Consider the following 13,170-nt stretch of genomic DNA (forward strand, 5'->3'; position numbering starts at 1 on the left):
AGGGATAGCCCTCTGGCCCATAGTAGGAAGCACCCTGCCCCCTTCAGCCCACGCTCTAGAACATGAGACTAAACATTCCTCTCAAGGGTGTGGCCAGCCTAGCAGAGCCGGTCTGAGGAACAGCTGCTGGGGGCACAGAATTAGCAACCCCTGGAAATCAGCAAGCTGACTGAGTGAATCCCCAAGGCCTGCCTTGGACAAGGCACATCTGCTGAGACTAGGCCAATCGGATACATGAGTCACGGAAGCAAGGCCCAGCGAGGAAAGACTGTGTCCGCTTTCTCGTCTCGTTGAGGGAGCTCTCCTTCCCGGGAGTACCAGATAATACCAAGAAGCTGCCCAGACAGCACTTTAGCCCACTGTCATGCTCATCCCTGGCTGTGAACTGTGACATAAGATTCTTGAGATGAGGTTAAATTATGCTGATTCTACATTCAAGTGGAGTCATGCCTGGTATAGGTCCCATCTACACTGGCAGGTCACGGGGGCAGAACTGAGCCAATCAGCATCTTAGCTCATTAACCCTTCCAAAGACAGAGGCTGGTTTTTGTGTTCAAAATCATTGTCCCAGAGATAAGAACAGCTATGATTCAAGCTATCTGAATTGATTCAGCTTGAGGGATCTGGAGGGTGCCAGAAGAAGAAGGCATATTCTGGTTCTTTCATATATGCTGGGCATACGCTAAGGGCTCTGCACTTACCATCTCCTCTCATTGTTTCAACCATATGTCAAGAGAAAAGAGACACAGGAGACCTGAGAGGTTACTTGATGTCCACATACTTAGCAGGTGCACAGCTAGAGTCTGAGCATCCCGAGTGCACTAAACCCCCTGCCCCAAAGACTAAGCACAGTGGCGTGTCCCCTGTCAGAGTCTCTTAGAATTTCTATACTTTGTCTTCAACTGAGACATTCTAAATTTAAAGGCGCTACTTGGAAGTCTGCGAAACAAGAATTACACTAGAATTGAGAAACGTATTGAAGAAGGTAAGAGGATTCAAGGTCGACATGAAATAATTATATCAGGAATGGAGAGCTAGCTCAGCAAGTAGGAGCCCTGGCTGCTATTCCAGAGGACAGGGTTTGCTTTTTGTAAGATGGCCATTTTTACTTTGTTAATCCTACTGCATCCCCCCCCCCCCCCGCGGAGCATGGGACAACTTTGCATCTTCTGAAACCTTCTTTAGTTTTTTTCTTCAGAGACTTGAAGTTCTTGTCCTACAGGTCTTTGACTTGCTTATTTAGAGTTACACCAAGATACATTTTATTGCTTGTGGCTATTGTGAAGGATGTAGTTTCCCTAATTTCTTTCTCAGCCCATTTGTCATTTGTATACAGGAGGGCTACTGGTTTTCTTCAATTGATTTGTACCCAGCCATTTCACTGAAGGTGTTTATCAGCTGTACAAGTTCTCTGGTGGAATTTTTGGGGTCACTTACATATACACTATCATATCATCTGCGAATAGCGATATTTTGACTTCTTCTGTTCCAATTTGTATCCCCTTGATCTCCGTTAGTTGTCTTATTGCTCTAGCTAGGACTTCAAGTACTATATTAAAGAGATACGGTGAGAATGAGTAGCCTTGCCTTGTCCCCGATTTCAGTGGGATGGCTTTAAGTTTCTCTTTATTTAATTTGATGTTGGTAATAGGCTTGCTGTATATTGCCTTTATTGGATTTTGGTATGTGCTTTGTATCCCTGGTCTTTCAGTTCCCAACACCCATATCACCCTTCTGTAACTCCAGCTCTGAAGTATCCAATGCTTCTGGCCTCTGTGTGCATTTGTGCTCACTTGCACGTACCCACATACTGACACAGACACCTGCACATAATTAATAAAATAAAATATTTCCAAAAAGAAAAAGGAAATTATGTTTCCATAACCTAGTACTGAGTGGCTGAAAAAAATAAAATTTAAGGTGCATTTACAATGTCGAAAGAAAGAAGAAGACAGGGCCAGCATGAAGGCTCGGCAGCTCTAGGCATCGTAGAGTCTGACAATCTGTATTCGCCCTTGAGACCCACAAGGTGGAAGGAGAGAGTTGACTCCAAGTGGTGGCATGTGTGTCCCTGATCCCAGCAAAGTTAAAAATGCAATGACATTTTTGTAAAATGACTGCATAACATTTTTTAATGTAGGCATTGAAAAGGTCAAAGCATTGCTGAGTAAAATTGAATAAGACGTCAATGAATGGATCTATACCATGTCCATGGACTGGAAAACTCAATGTTGCTGGGGTGTTATAAAGCTACCATAACAAAAGTAGGTTAACATTGTTAGGAATGACACTTACTTCAAAGGAGACGAATGCAGATGGCCAAGTCACTATGAATGTAACATATATAGTACTCAGTATTCTCATGATTGTCATACGGTCTTCCCTGATGTATGTAGTTTGTTTTATACATGTGTAATAAAATAAAAGCATATATTAAAAAAACATCGTTAGGAATGCAGATGAATAAGAATAAAGAAATATTCCTTTGAGGGCATAGATAAATAAGGAAGTTAAGTTTTTCTAAAGCTTAATGCTGGGAGTATAGGTGCTCAGAAAATGTGACGATCTTGCCCTACTCAGTCTTCTGTTCTGACAGATTCATTGAGTTTGCATGTTCAGGATCCACTGGACTAAGTGAGTTCAAGCCACTACCTTTGAGCAAGGAATACATACATACATACACACACATACACACACACACACACACACACACACACACACACACACACACACACACACAAAGATTTTGAAGGCGTAGAGGATGGATTTAGAACCCCTGGGAGTTCAGAATTCCCTGAAGCATGCCTCCTGGGCTGGGCGTGTGTCTGGGAGAGCATTTCCAGAGGGTTAACTGAACAGGAAAAGGCCACCTGGAATGCAGATGTCGGCTTCCCATAGTCTGGGGGCTGTGGGAATAAAAGAGGAAAGGAGAAGGCTAAAGGGTGCCAAGGCTCTCCTTCCCTCACTACCTGGCCTCTGATGTGGTGAGCGGTCTTTCAGCCACACAATCCCACACTATGAACTCATCATGCCCTCCTGTGTGTCCCAACTGCTTCTCCCTTAAGCTACTTCTATCAGATGCTGTGGTCACCAAGACATGAAAGTGGGTAACATGAGGCCCCACACTTCTGTTTGCATGGGGCCCACAAGTCGGGTGGGCGGTCCTGTCTATTTTGTGTCATTGTCTACCATCTATCAAAATGCTTTCTAATGACATAAGGCACTTCATTCTTTAAAATAAATTGTTATTTCATGTATTTATTTGTTGTATGTGCATGCCTGCCACGGAAGTCCGTAGAAGACAGAGGACAGCTTGCAGGAGTCGGCTCTCTCCTCCCACCATGGGAGTCAGAGGATCAAGCTCAGGCCAGCAGGGTTCAGGTCAGGGAAAGCATACTTATCCCCTTTATCTCACTGCCTCAGAATACGCCATCTTCTCTAACCAGAAGTCCTTGACCTTTTGCAGTTTCCTTATCTGCACAATGGGGTAATAACAATACTTCCTGTAGAGGAACATGGCCATGTCAAGTGCCCAGGACAGCACCCCAGTACATGGTAAACGCTGCAAAATCATTAACTATTATCATTGTTACTTTTATGGAAAACAATCAATGCCGGGGCCCCATCTTCACACTGCATTCTTTGTTTGCTTGTTTGAGATAGGGCTTCATGTAGCCCAAGCTGGCCTCTAACTACTTATACAGCCAAAGATAACCTTGAACTCCTAACCCTCCTGCCTGCTTCCTCCTCCTCCTAAACCTGGCATTACAGATGTGCACCTCTGTACCTGGCTCTGGTGCCACATCATGGTTACTGAATTTATTTATTTTTTCTTAATTTGTGTGTGAGATCACTTTAAGAATCTGGTGATTAAAGGTGCATGCCTTTAATACCAGCTGTGAGTTCGAGGCCAGCCTCATCTACAAAGCAAAGTCCAGGACAGCCAAGGATACACAGAGAAACCCTGTCTCAAAAAAACCAAATTAAAAAAAAAAAAAAAAAAAAAGAATCTGATGATATCTGAGAAATCATCTCCCAGGGAAAGAACAGGTTGTTTATTTGCGTGTGAATACACCCTACCAGTGCAGGAAGCCGAGGCAGTGGCCCCCAGGTCAACAAAGCAGGGATCACAGCTGAAGGGGTTGGCTTCCATCTGTGATCGTAGCACTTGGGAGGCTTTGTCTCCAAAGCAGAGATCAGGGAGGGAGGGAAAGGAGAAAAGGAGGAAGAAAAGAAAAGAGAAAGCCAGGGTCACAAATGGTCCTTCAAAGGTTAGTGTGTGTGGGTCTCCTAGTGGAAGTGGTCAGGTTGTCAAGCAGTGACTGCTTCTCCAGGGCTCGGGTGTGTGTGCCGGGCTTTAAGTCAGTAGCTATTTTTAGCTTTACTTTATATGGCCAGGGAAGGAATGAAGGCTATAGCAGCGGGAGGGCGCCAAGAGGCTCCATTCCAGGGCCCTTCCCTACCCCCACCAACTTCCCTGCCAGAGCTGAGGAGCTTAACCTCCCATCAAAGCAAGGCTGGGGAGGAGAGGGCAGCCGAGTGGAGGTGGGAATGGCAGGGCCTTCAAAGAAGGTTCTGGGTAAGTTGTTTTAGGACAGTGGCTTCCAACCTTTTTGGCCGTGACCTACAGTAACAAATACTTTTACAACAAGGCACAAATAAGCACAGATGTTTAAACACACACACACACACACACACACACACACACACACACACAGTGGTACTTATATATGTCTATACATTATTCTTATGCACATGCATGTGTACATAGACAACTTTAATAAAATTTTCCAGCAAATAATGTTTCATCTGTTCTCCAAGAAAGACTCCAATAGTTTCTGTCCTACACTCACTGTTCTTTCAATTTGAAAAAAAAAAAAATGTAGGTCCTGACCCACTAAATTGATTTGTCTACCAACAAGCCAGTTGGTACCTCCAATTTGGAAAACTGATGTTTGCTTTGGTTTAGTCACAGCTGACTGCAAGACAAGGCAGCATCTCAGTGTCCAGGACAAGAAGCAAGTTTCGATTCTGTGTGGAGGCTGAGGCACAAGCTTCAGGCCTCCTGTCACGTCATTAGTGGACTCTGGCCTTTCAACCAAAAGTGCAGCTCGCATGAACGTGCGACGTGTCATAGCTCACCACTTATTCCAGGAAGTCCTCCTGAACACTGGAGTCCCAGCCTCGGGCTCCAGTCCCTCACCTGGCCCTGCCTAGCACTGGCCTCTGGGCTAAGTGTGGCTCCTGTTACACTCCTGGCTCGAGCATCCTGTTCTTTCTACACTTCCCAGTAAATCATGGCGCTTGCTTAGCAAAACACAATATATGCTTATTTGAGTGAATTGACAGTCTCAGTAGTGATGACAGCAACAACTACCATTTACTGAGTTCTGTTATTTATGCCGTGTGAAATCGATGAGGTGGGCTCAAAGGCTGGCTCAGTCCGTAAAGACACTTGCCTCTGACCCTAATGATGTGAGTTCAGTCTCCAGTCATATACCATGGAAAGAGAAAACAGACTCTCAAAAGTTGTCCTCTGATTTCCACACATACGCTGTGACGGTCACATATGCCCTCCCCCCCTCCCAAATAAATCTAATGACATTTTAAATCATGTGACAGATTAGGAGTGGTTCATCTCATGGATGAGGAAACCAAGGCTCAGAAATAATCCAGTGGGGCAGAGTCATAACCCTGGACTCTGTCTGGCCCCCACCTGCTCCTAATCTTAGGATCTTATTTGTCCACATTCCTCTTGGTGCCACCCAGGAGAGGGCAAGGGGCAAGTCCTTAACAAACCCTCAGGGGACTGATGACAGGTTGATTAAAGTCATTTTCCGAAGCCCCAGCCACATCTAAATTTGGACGGTTACACTTTGCATGTGGCTTGGGAGAGAGAACCCATGAGGCTTCCAGAGTCCCTGGGTGTGGAGCCATGTCACTGAGAGGGAGGCTGGGCAAAGCAGGTCAGCTGCTCTTCTGACCACCGGGCCTCAAGAGCTCCCTGGCACACCTGCGCTCAAACCCCGGACCCACACACCGGGGTCACCTGACCTGTGCGGACACTGCTGCCTCGGCCTCCTTATTCTTCAGACGTGCCAAGCCTGGTCCCACCTTCGGGCCTTTGCACCTCCACTCCCTGACTGGAAAGTTCTCCTCTCTGGTCCTCCCCAAGCCTGCGTCTGAGACCACTTCATGCAACCTTGTCCTTCTTTAGTGGTCACCTTGAGAAATTATATAGAGTGTGTTGTGTGTGAGGTGTGTGTATATGTGTGTATGCATGCATGCGTGTGTGCATGCGTGTGTGTGCACGTGCGCATACATGTGTGTGTGTGCATTTCCTGGTTTGCTTCAGTCTCCTTCACCAAACAGGGGCTTCTGGAGGATTTTCTCCACCCTCTGTTCCATCCAGTCCCAAGCACTAGGTACAGTGACAGGTGGTTAGCTTTGTTGGCTGCAGGGCGTAAATAGGTTTCCTCCTTTTAGACACATCGGCAGATCAGCGCATCATATCTCGTGGTCACCCAACCCCAGCAATGTATATCCCTGTGATTCACAACCAAGATCTCCAAGGCCTTGAAGATAGAGACGAGAGACAGGGAGAGATGTTTGGCACATACGTGCCATATACCTTTTTGCATAGATGAATGCAAGGATTGTGTCCATTTTATATCTGGGAAAACTGAGGCTTGCTCTCTGCTCGGCCTCTAGTGCCTAGTACCATGCTCAACAAAAACATCCTCTGAATTGAAGTGCACTGACTCGGAGGCTTGGTAAATGACTCAAGGTCATTGGAATTTCTCCTCAGTTCAATCCAGTTCCATCCAGTTCTCCAGAGCTGTTCTTTGTGCTCTCAGAAGCTGGAGGGACAGAGCTGAAGGTGGCTCCTCATCCCAGGCATGAACTTATCCTGCACCTCAGGTTGTTCTCACTGTGTCTCAGCTTAAGTGGACTCACCCCTCGGGCTGCTGTTGCTCAGCCCTGTTTCCTTGATGCACTCTCAGAAGGCCCCTTCCCCTACCCTGCCACAAAGAAGAGTGACAGCCATAACCACAACCACCTATAGGTGGCTTCTCATGCTGAGTAATTATTTTCTAAAGAGTCACAGCTTTGAGTCACACAGTACAGCGCATGGTGGGGCGTGCCTATAATCTCAGGACTCTGGAGGCTGAGGCAGGAGGATTACAAGTCCAAGCCAGCCTGAGCTACATTCTGTCATTTAAAAAAAAAGAAAAAGACAGTGACTGTTTTCTTCTAGAGTTAGCAGGTAAATGCTTTAGGGTTTTTGAGATGACAGGCAAATGTGAGGATGTCGTGCGGGGGATCTCATCTATGTTTCATGTTACAGAATATTTTTCTTTAGATTTCCCCCCATAATTTTAAGTCTGAAACGCTCTCACTTTACAGTATATACAGCACAGGCAGAGGTTCACTGACCAGTGATCTCTACAGTTTGCTCGCCCCTGATTCCTTTCCTCCCTCTCTTCTTCCATTCCTTCCTTCCTTCCTCCCTCCTTTACTCCATCCCTCCTTCCTCCTTCCCTCCCTCCCTTCCTTACTTCCCACCATATTTTCAAGCTGCTATAAAATGATCCTCCTGCCTCAGCCTTCCAAGTAACTGGACTATCACATGGTACCAGTAAAGCGACACTTTCCCAGTGAACGTGTTAAAACAGCCTTTGTCGCTTGTGTTGCTGCTCGGAAGGTCTGATGAGCCCTGAACTGGCACCTGTGCTGGGGGTAGATGCCGGCACTATTTGTTCCCTGGCCATGTTCTGAGCAGTACTGATGTCCCAAGTGCCCCATTGTGTGGATGAAAAACTAAGGCTCAGGTAAGTGACATGTCTAGATCACACCCTGCCGCTGAGGTAAGAACTGCCATTTCCCAGTGCTCTCTTGCCTTAGAAAACTATGACGCTCTCTGAGTCTCTTTAAATCTTCCCTCTGCTGAGACAGACTCCAACGTCTACTCTCACGGTCACAGCTCTCCCACCAAAATCTAGCTCAGGAGTCCTGTCCCTAGCTTCCCTGTGCCTTCTTAGACTTGCCTGTTCTCTTCTGCCACTGCTTTCTGACATGTCTGTGTATGGTGCTGGCCTGCCTGCCTGTCTGTGACGCCACAGTCCATGTCCTGGTCCTCTTTGTATCTAATCATTTGTGCAATAACTGATAAATAAAAGTTCCCACTGAAACATCCATTGAATAAGGCTTGGGGTGTAGAGCAATTGTCTAGAAATATGTGTTGAATGAAAGAATATATTGAGTGGATGGATAGAAGGATGGATGGTTGGATGGATGGATAGATGATGGATAGATGAAGGGATGGATGGATAGGTAAATAGATGCTGAGTAAATAGAGGGAGGGATGGATGGATGGATGGATGGATGAGTTGGGAGATGGATGGATGGATGCATGAGTCGGATGGGAGGTGGATAGATGGGTGGATTGTGGGTGGATGGATGGGTGAATGAATATACACTTATGATCTATCCTGTGAAAGTAATTTTCATAGTAAAGTTGAGTCTAGCCCCCTAGTTCTGCTAAAGCACAAGCTAAAATCTGTTTACATACCTAGAGAGTGAGCAGAAATGACTACATCTTATCAGATGTCTGGTGAGTATACATCCATACAACAGCCTTGCCCCAGTCATTCCTGCCAATCTCCTCAGTAACTGCTTTATTGCCCCACTTTTTCTGATAAGAAAGCGGGTACAGAGAAGCAGAGTAGCTTACCTAAAGCCACACAGCAAATAACACCCTAGACCATCTATTTCTTTACCATTTCCCACTGCCCCTTCCAGATCCCCCTCAAGCTCTGCGAGCAGAGCTGGGCTCACCTCCATCTGCGTAGGTCTCCGTGCCATAGCCGTCCTGTAGGCCGTTGTTCCAAGTGCCCTCGTACTTGGCACCGCTGCTCGAGCTCTGCCTGATTCCATAGCGCCCCTTGAAGCCATGCGTCCACTCCCCCTTGTAGAGCCAGCGCCCCTTGGTCTCTATGCCAAGCCCATGCCGTTTGCCCTGGCTCCAGTAGCCCTCAAAGGTATTCCCACTGGGCCAAGTGTAGACGCCTGCCACTTCAAAGCCAAAATTCCAGGAGCCCGAGTATTCACCCTGGCCCTTGGGACCGGTGCACAGTCCATGCCCATGTGCCTTTCCCCCCTCCCAGCCCCCACAGTACGCCCCGCCATCGTCAAAGTCAAAGCGGCCCCCGCTCATCTCATCTTCACTCCTGACTACAACGCCTCCGTCCTCCAGCTTGGGCTGTTGGGGTACCAGATGCTGTCCAGGCACCTTCAGGCTGAGCCCCTAGACTCACCACTGGGCTCCAGGAGTGGGGAAAAAGCAAGATGCCATCAGAGGCGGAAAGAGCCCAAAGGCCAAGTCGGCAGTGGGGACACTGGTCAGTGCCATGGCTGGGAGGCCCCCTCAGTCATCCCAGCACGGCAGCAACTCAGAAAGGAAGCAGACAGAAGAGACTCCCAGTTCCCACAAAGCGTCCCAGGTCCAGCTTCCATGGAGTCCGGTGTGCCCTCCTCAAAAAGAGCAGTGAAAGGAGTTGAGGAGTCCTGTGTTTTCAAAGAGGGGCAGTTCCCAGTTCCCAGGTTGAGTTAGCAACCTAGGCGAGGCTGAATTCCCCACCGCCCACCCTGAAGCAGCCGCTGGCCCCCTTCTCATCCACCCCAGTGGGCGTGCAGCTCAGATCTCCCGGCTGCCCCGCCCCTTCTCCAGCCCTGCCTTCCTCCCAGGATAGAAAGGTCAGTGTTGCCCTAACAAGGCCATTGGATCTCAGAAGCTGCTCCCAAAATAACCCCCTAGCTGGCCCAGCCCCCTTCAGAGCCGGAGGGAGGGGGCCTCCCAATCCGATGGGCCTGCAGACCCAGGCATTGGCCCTAGGGCTGAGCAGGAAATCTGAGAACCAAGTGTGGACAGCGAGTCACTTGGTGGCTTGCCTTCTTGTGGGTCAGGGCTGCTTCCCACCTGGGAGTCCCTAGGACCTGCAGGCAGGGAGAAGAGCCTGAGACCAGCCGTCTGCCCTATCCCAGGCCACCTCATATCCCCTAGAGCACAGAGGGTGGCAGACATGGGGCCCTACCACCTCGAGCATGCTGTGACAGGACCTGGGGCTTCCGATGCCAACCCCATTGAAGAATCCAATGACCTACAGAGAAAGGAATGGTTGGGGGGTGGGGTGCACATACGCCTTTGAAAGCTGAGTGGAACTCAGAATGAGCAGAAAAGGTCCGGTTCACAGTCCTGAACATGAGCAAGTCGGATTTCTGTGTTCACGTCCCCACCTCATGCCCAGCCCAGAAAACTGGTAGGAGGAACCAGTTCAGGAGGCTGGGGAGACAGCTCAGTTGGTAAATTACATGCCATGCATCAGGACTTGAGTCTGATCCCCAGAGCTCATTTAAGGAAAACCAAAACCAAAACAGGTGTGGGGGCATGAGCTGGGGAGGAGGAGACTGGCAGATCCTGGGGCTCGCTAGCTGGACAATCTAGCTTAACTGGTTAGCTCGAGTCTAACGAGAGACACTGTATTTAAAAAAAGGGTGTGTGTGTGTGTGTATGTGTGTTAGATCAGGACGTAAAGTAAATAAATAAGTGAAAATATTTGGGGTAACAAGGAATAACTCCCCAAAATTGACCTTTACCCTCTACATACATGGCGGGGGAGGGGAGAGAGAAGAAGGAGGAGGAGGAGGAGGAAGAAGAAAGGAAGAGGAGGAGGAGGAGGAGGAGGAGGAGGAGGAGAGAAGAAGAAGAAGAAGAAGAAGAAGAAGAAGAAGAAGAAGAAGAAGAAGAAGAAGAAGAAGAAGAAGAAGAAGAAGAAGAAGAGGTCTTTCTTGGTGGTGTTTACCTTTTCCAGAATCATCCCTGTTCCTTTGGGCCCAGTTAGGGCTTATTGCCCTCAGCCACAGTGTCTTCATTGTCTTGGAGATTTATTTCTTCTTATTGGAGGTTGGTGGGAACCTGGGTGCTGGAAATCCATCTAAGCCCTTGGCTCATGCCCCAAGAGCCTTTGACGTCTGGCCTCATGGGTTCTTAGGGTACTGGAGCAGAAGCAAAATTGGGAAGAGGAATTGTGCAAAAATAACAATCTCCAGTGTTTCCAAGTGAATCTCATTCTACCACAGTCCACAGCCTGTGTTAGGAGTACAGAGAGGGCAGTGTCCTCCCTGTTCATGGAAGGGGTGTGTGTGTGTGTGTGTGTGTGTGTGTGTGTGTGTGTTCATAGCATGGCTAGAACCGAGGGTTAGAAATCACACAGATACACGGGCACACACACACGCATACATGCATGTGTATGCACACGCACACACTCATATACACACAAGCTAAGGCCCAAGAGAATATTACAGAATTTTCTGACTTCAGCCATATCTGACATATTTCCAAGTCCCATGATGCTTTTGGCCACTGAATGTCACTGCGGACATTTCCTTGTTTTAGAAATGAGCAGATTGTGTTCTCTGCTTCCAACTCCACTGATAACCAGTTCTTATGACTGGGTTCCTGCCAGTTGCTGGTTCTCGTGATTACACGCATAGCCACTGATCTTACACAGTCCCTTTGGTCCACATGTCAGCACCAGCCTCCACACAAGCTGTCATCTTGGCCAGATGACTGGTACCCATCCAGGGGGACCTTCAGTCTGCTCAGGCAGCTCCCCACTGAAGCCATTTTCCCTGTTTCTCTCCCAGATTCCTTCTGGTCTGGCAGTCGTGGGAAGCCGTTCTCCATGCTCACCCCTAGTAGCTCCCTGTGATGGATTCCCCTCCAGAAGACTCGCCCACAATCATAAAGACACAGATTGCACAGCCCCACCCAGACCAATGGAGTTCAGGCTTCCTGGGAGAGGCCTTGGGTCATTGCATCTGCTTTGAGCTCCCAGCACCTCACATCTCTGACTTTGAAACACTGTAGATTTTAATCTATTCGTTTTTAAGATTATGTGTATCTGTGCATAGCTATGTGCACATGAGTGCAGATGCCCTTGGAGGCCAGGTGTTGGACTCCTAGAACAGGGAATACAGGTGATTGTGATCCTCTATGTGAATGCTCGGAACTTTCTAGAGCCCTTTGCAAGAGCTGTACCCCTTAACTGCAGAGCTATCTCTCTAGCCCCTTATTTATGCATTATATTTACCCCTGCCATGTGTGCGCATGCACGCGCATGTGTGTGTGTGGAGAGAGAGAGAGAGAGGGAGTGAGAGAGAGAGAGAGTCAGTCTCAGGGGTCATCAGATTTGGCAACAAAGGCCTAAGCTGCTGAGCCATCTCACCAGGCCCATTGTGAATTTCTGAAATAGTTTCTTGATAATATTTGTAGGTTCGCATATTTACTTTATACAGGCCATATAGAGTGAGAAGTTTGAGAGTTGAATGTATGTTTAAACGCCATTTCTGAGCTGTGCCTAATGGTACAGGTCTAGCTACTTAGAATGCTGAGATGGAAAGATTTCAAGTTCAAAACCTACCTGGGCTACATGATGAGTTCAAGCCTGAACAACTCCCTGCTACCCATCTCAAAATAAAAAAATAAAGAGTAGAGTGCTGGGGACAGAGCTCAGTGGTAGTGTGCTTGTGGAGTGGTGTAGCAATGAGGGCCCAAGTTCAATCCCTAATATTGAAAAAAGAAAAAAAAAACAACAAAAACAAAAAACAAAACAAAAACCTCCCAGCTCGGTATTCGGAGTGATTGCCAACTCTCTTTAAGCCAAGGTCCTGTATCTCTAGAACTTGCCTGGGATCTACCTTTGCATTAAGGACAATCACAACCACCTGACATGAGCAGGCGTTACAAGGGTCTCTACTTTAAAGAGGTTCGCATTCAGGGACCGAAGGGACGGGTTATGGTTATGAACACCTGCTGCTCTAGCAGAGGACCCAGGCTTGGTTTTCAGCACCCCCACACCATCTGTAACTAGTTCAGGGGATCCAATGCCCTCTCTGGCCTCTGTGGGTACCAGGAAAGTACGCAGTACACAGATAGATATACCTATAGGCAAAATACAGGTATGAAATAAATAAGGTTTATATTTTGAAGGCACTACACACCTAGATAACGCTGGCTACTATTACTACACACAACATATTGCTTTTCAGACCACTCTGATTAATAAAATCGTCAGCAAGGAAAGACTAAATACGAACTCCACTGGCATT

At 47.6% G+C, this 13,170-nt stretch overlaps 1 protein-coding gene across 1 annotated transcript in view; it reads right to left on the reverse strand.

The window, feature by feature from the left end:
• The window catches only part of Jph2 (junctophilin 2), a 62,016-nt gene extending 52,320 nt beyond the window's left edge, over nt 1–9,696 (reverse strand). The window contains exon 1 of the mRNA XM_051143728.1: nt 8,839–9,696. Within this exon, the coding sequence (XP_050999685.1) occupies nt 8,839–9,217 (379 nt within the window). The 5' untranslated portion in view covers nt 9,218–9,696. The remainder of the gene's footprint in view (nt 1–8,838) is intronic.
• Between the last annotated feature and the right edge of the window lie 3,474 nt (nt 9,697–13,170).

This window comes from Acomys russatus, chromosome 4 (genome assembly GCF_903995435.1).
Source record: "Acomys russatus chromosome 4, mAcoRus1.1, whole genome shotgun sequence".
NCBI lineage: Eukaryota > Metazoa > Chordata > Mammalia > Rodentia > Muridae > Acomys > Acomys russatus.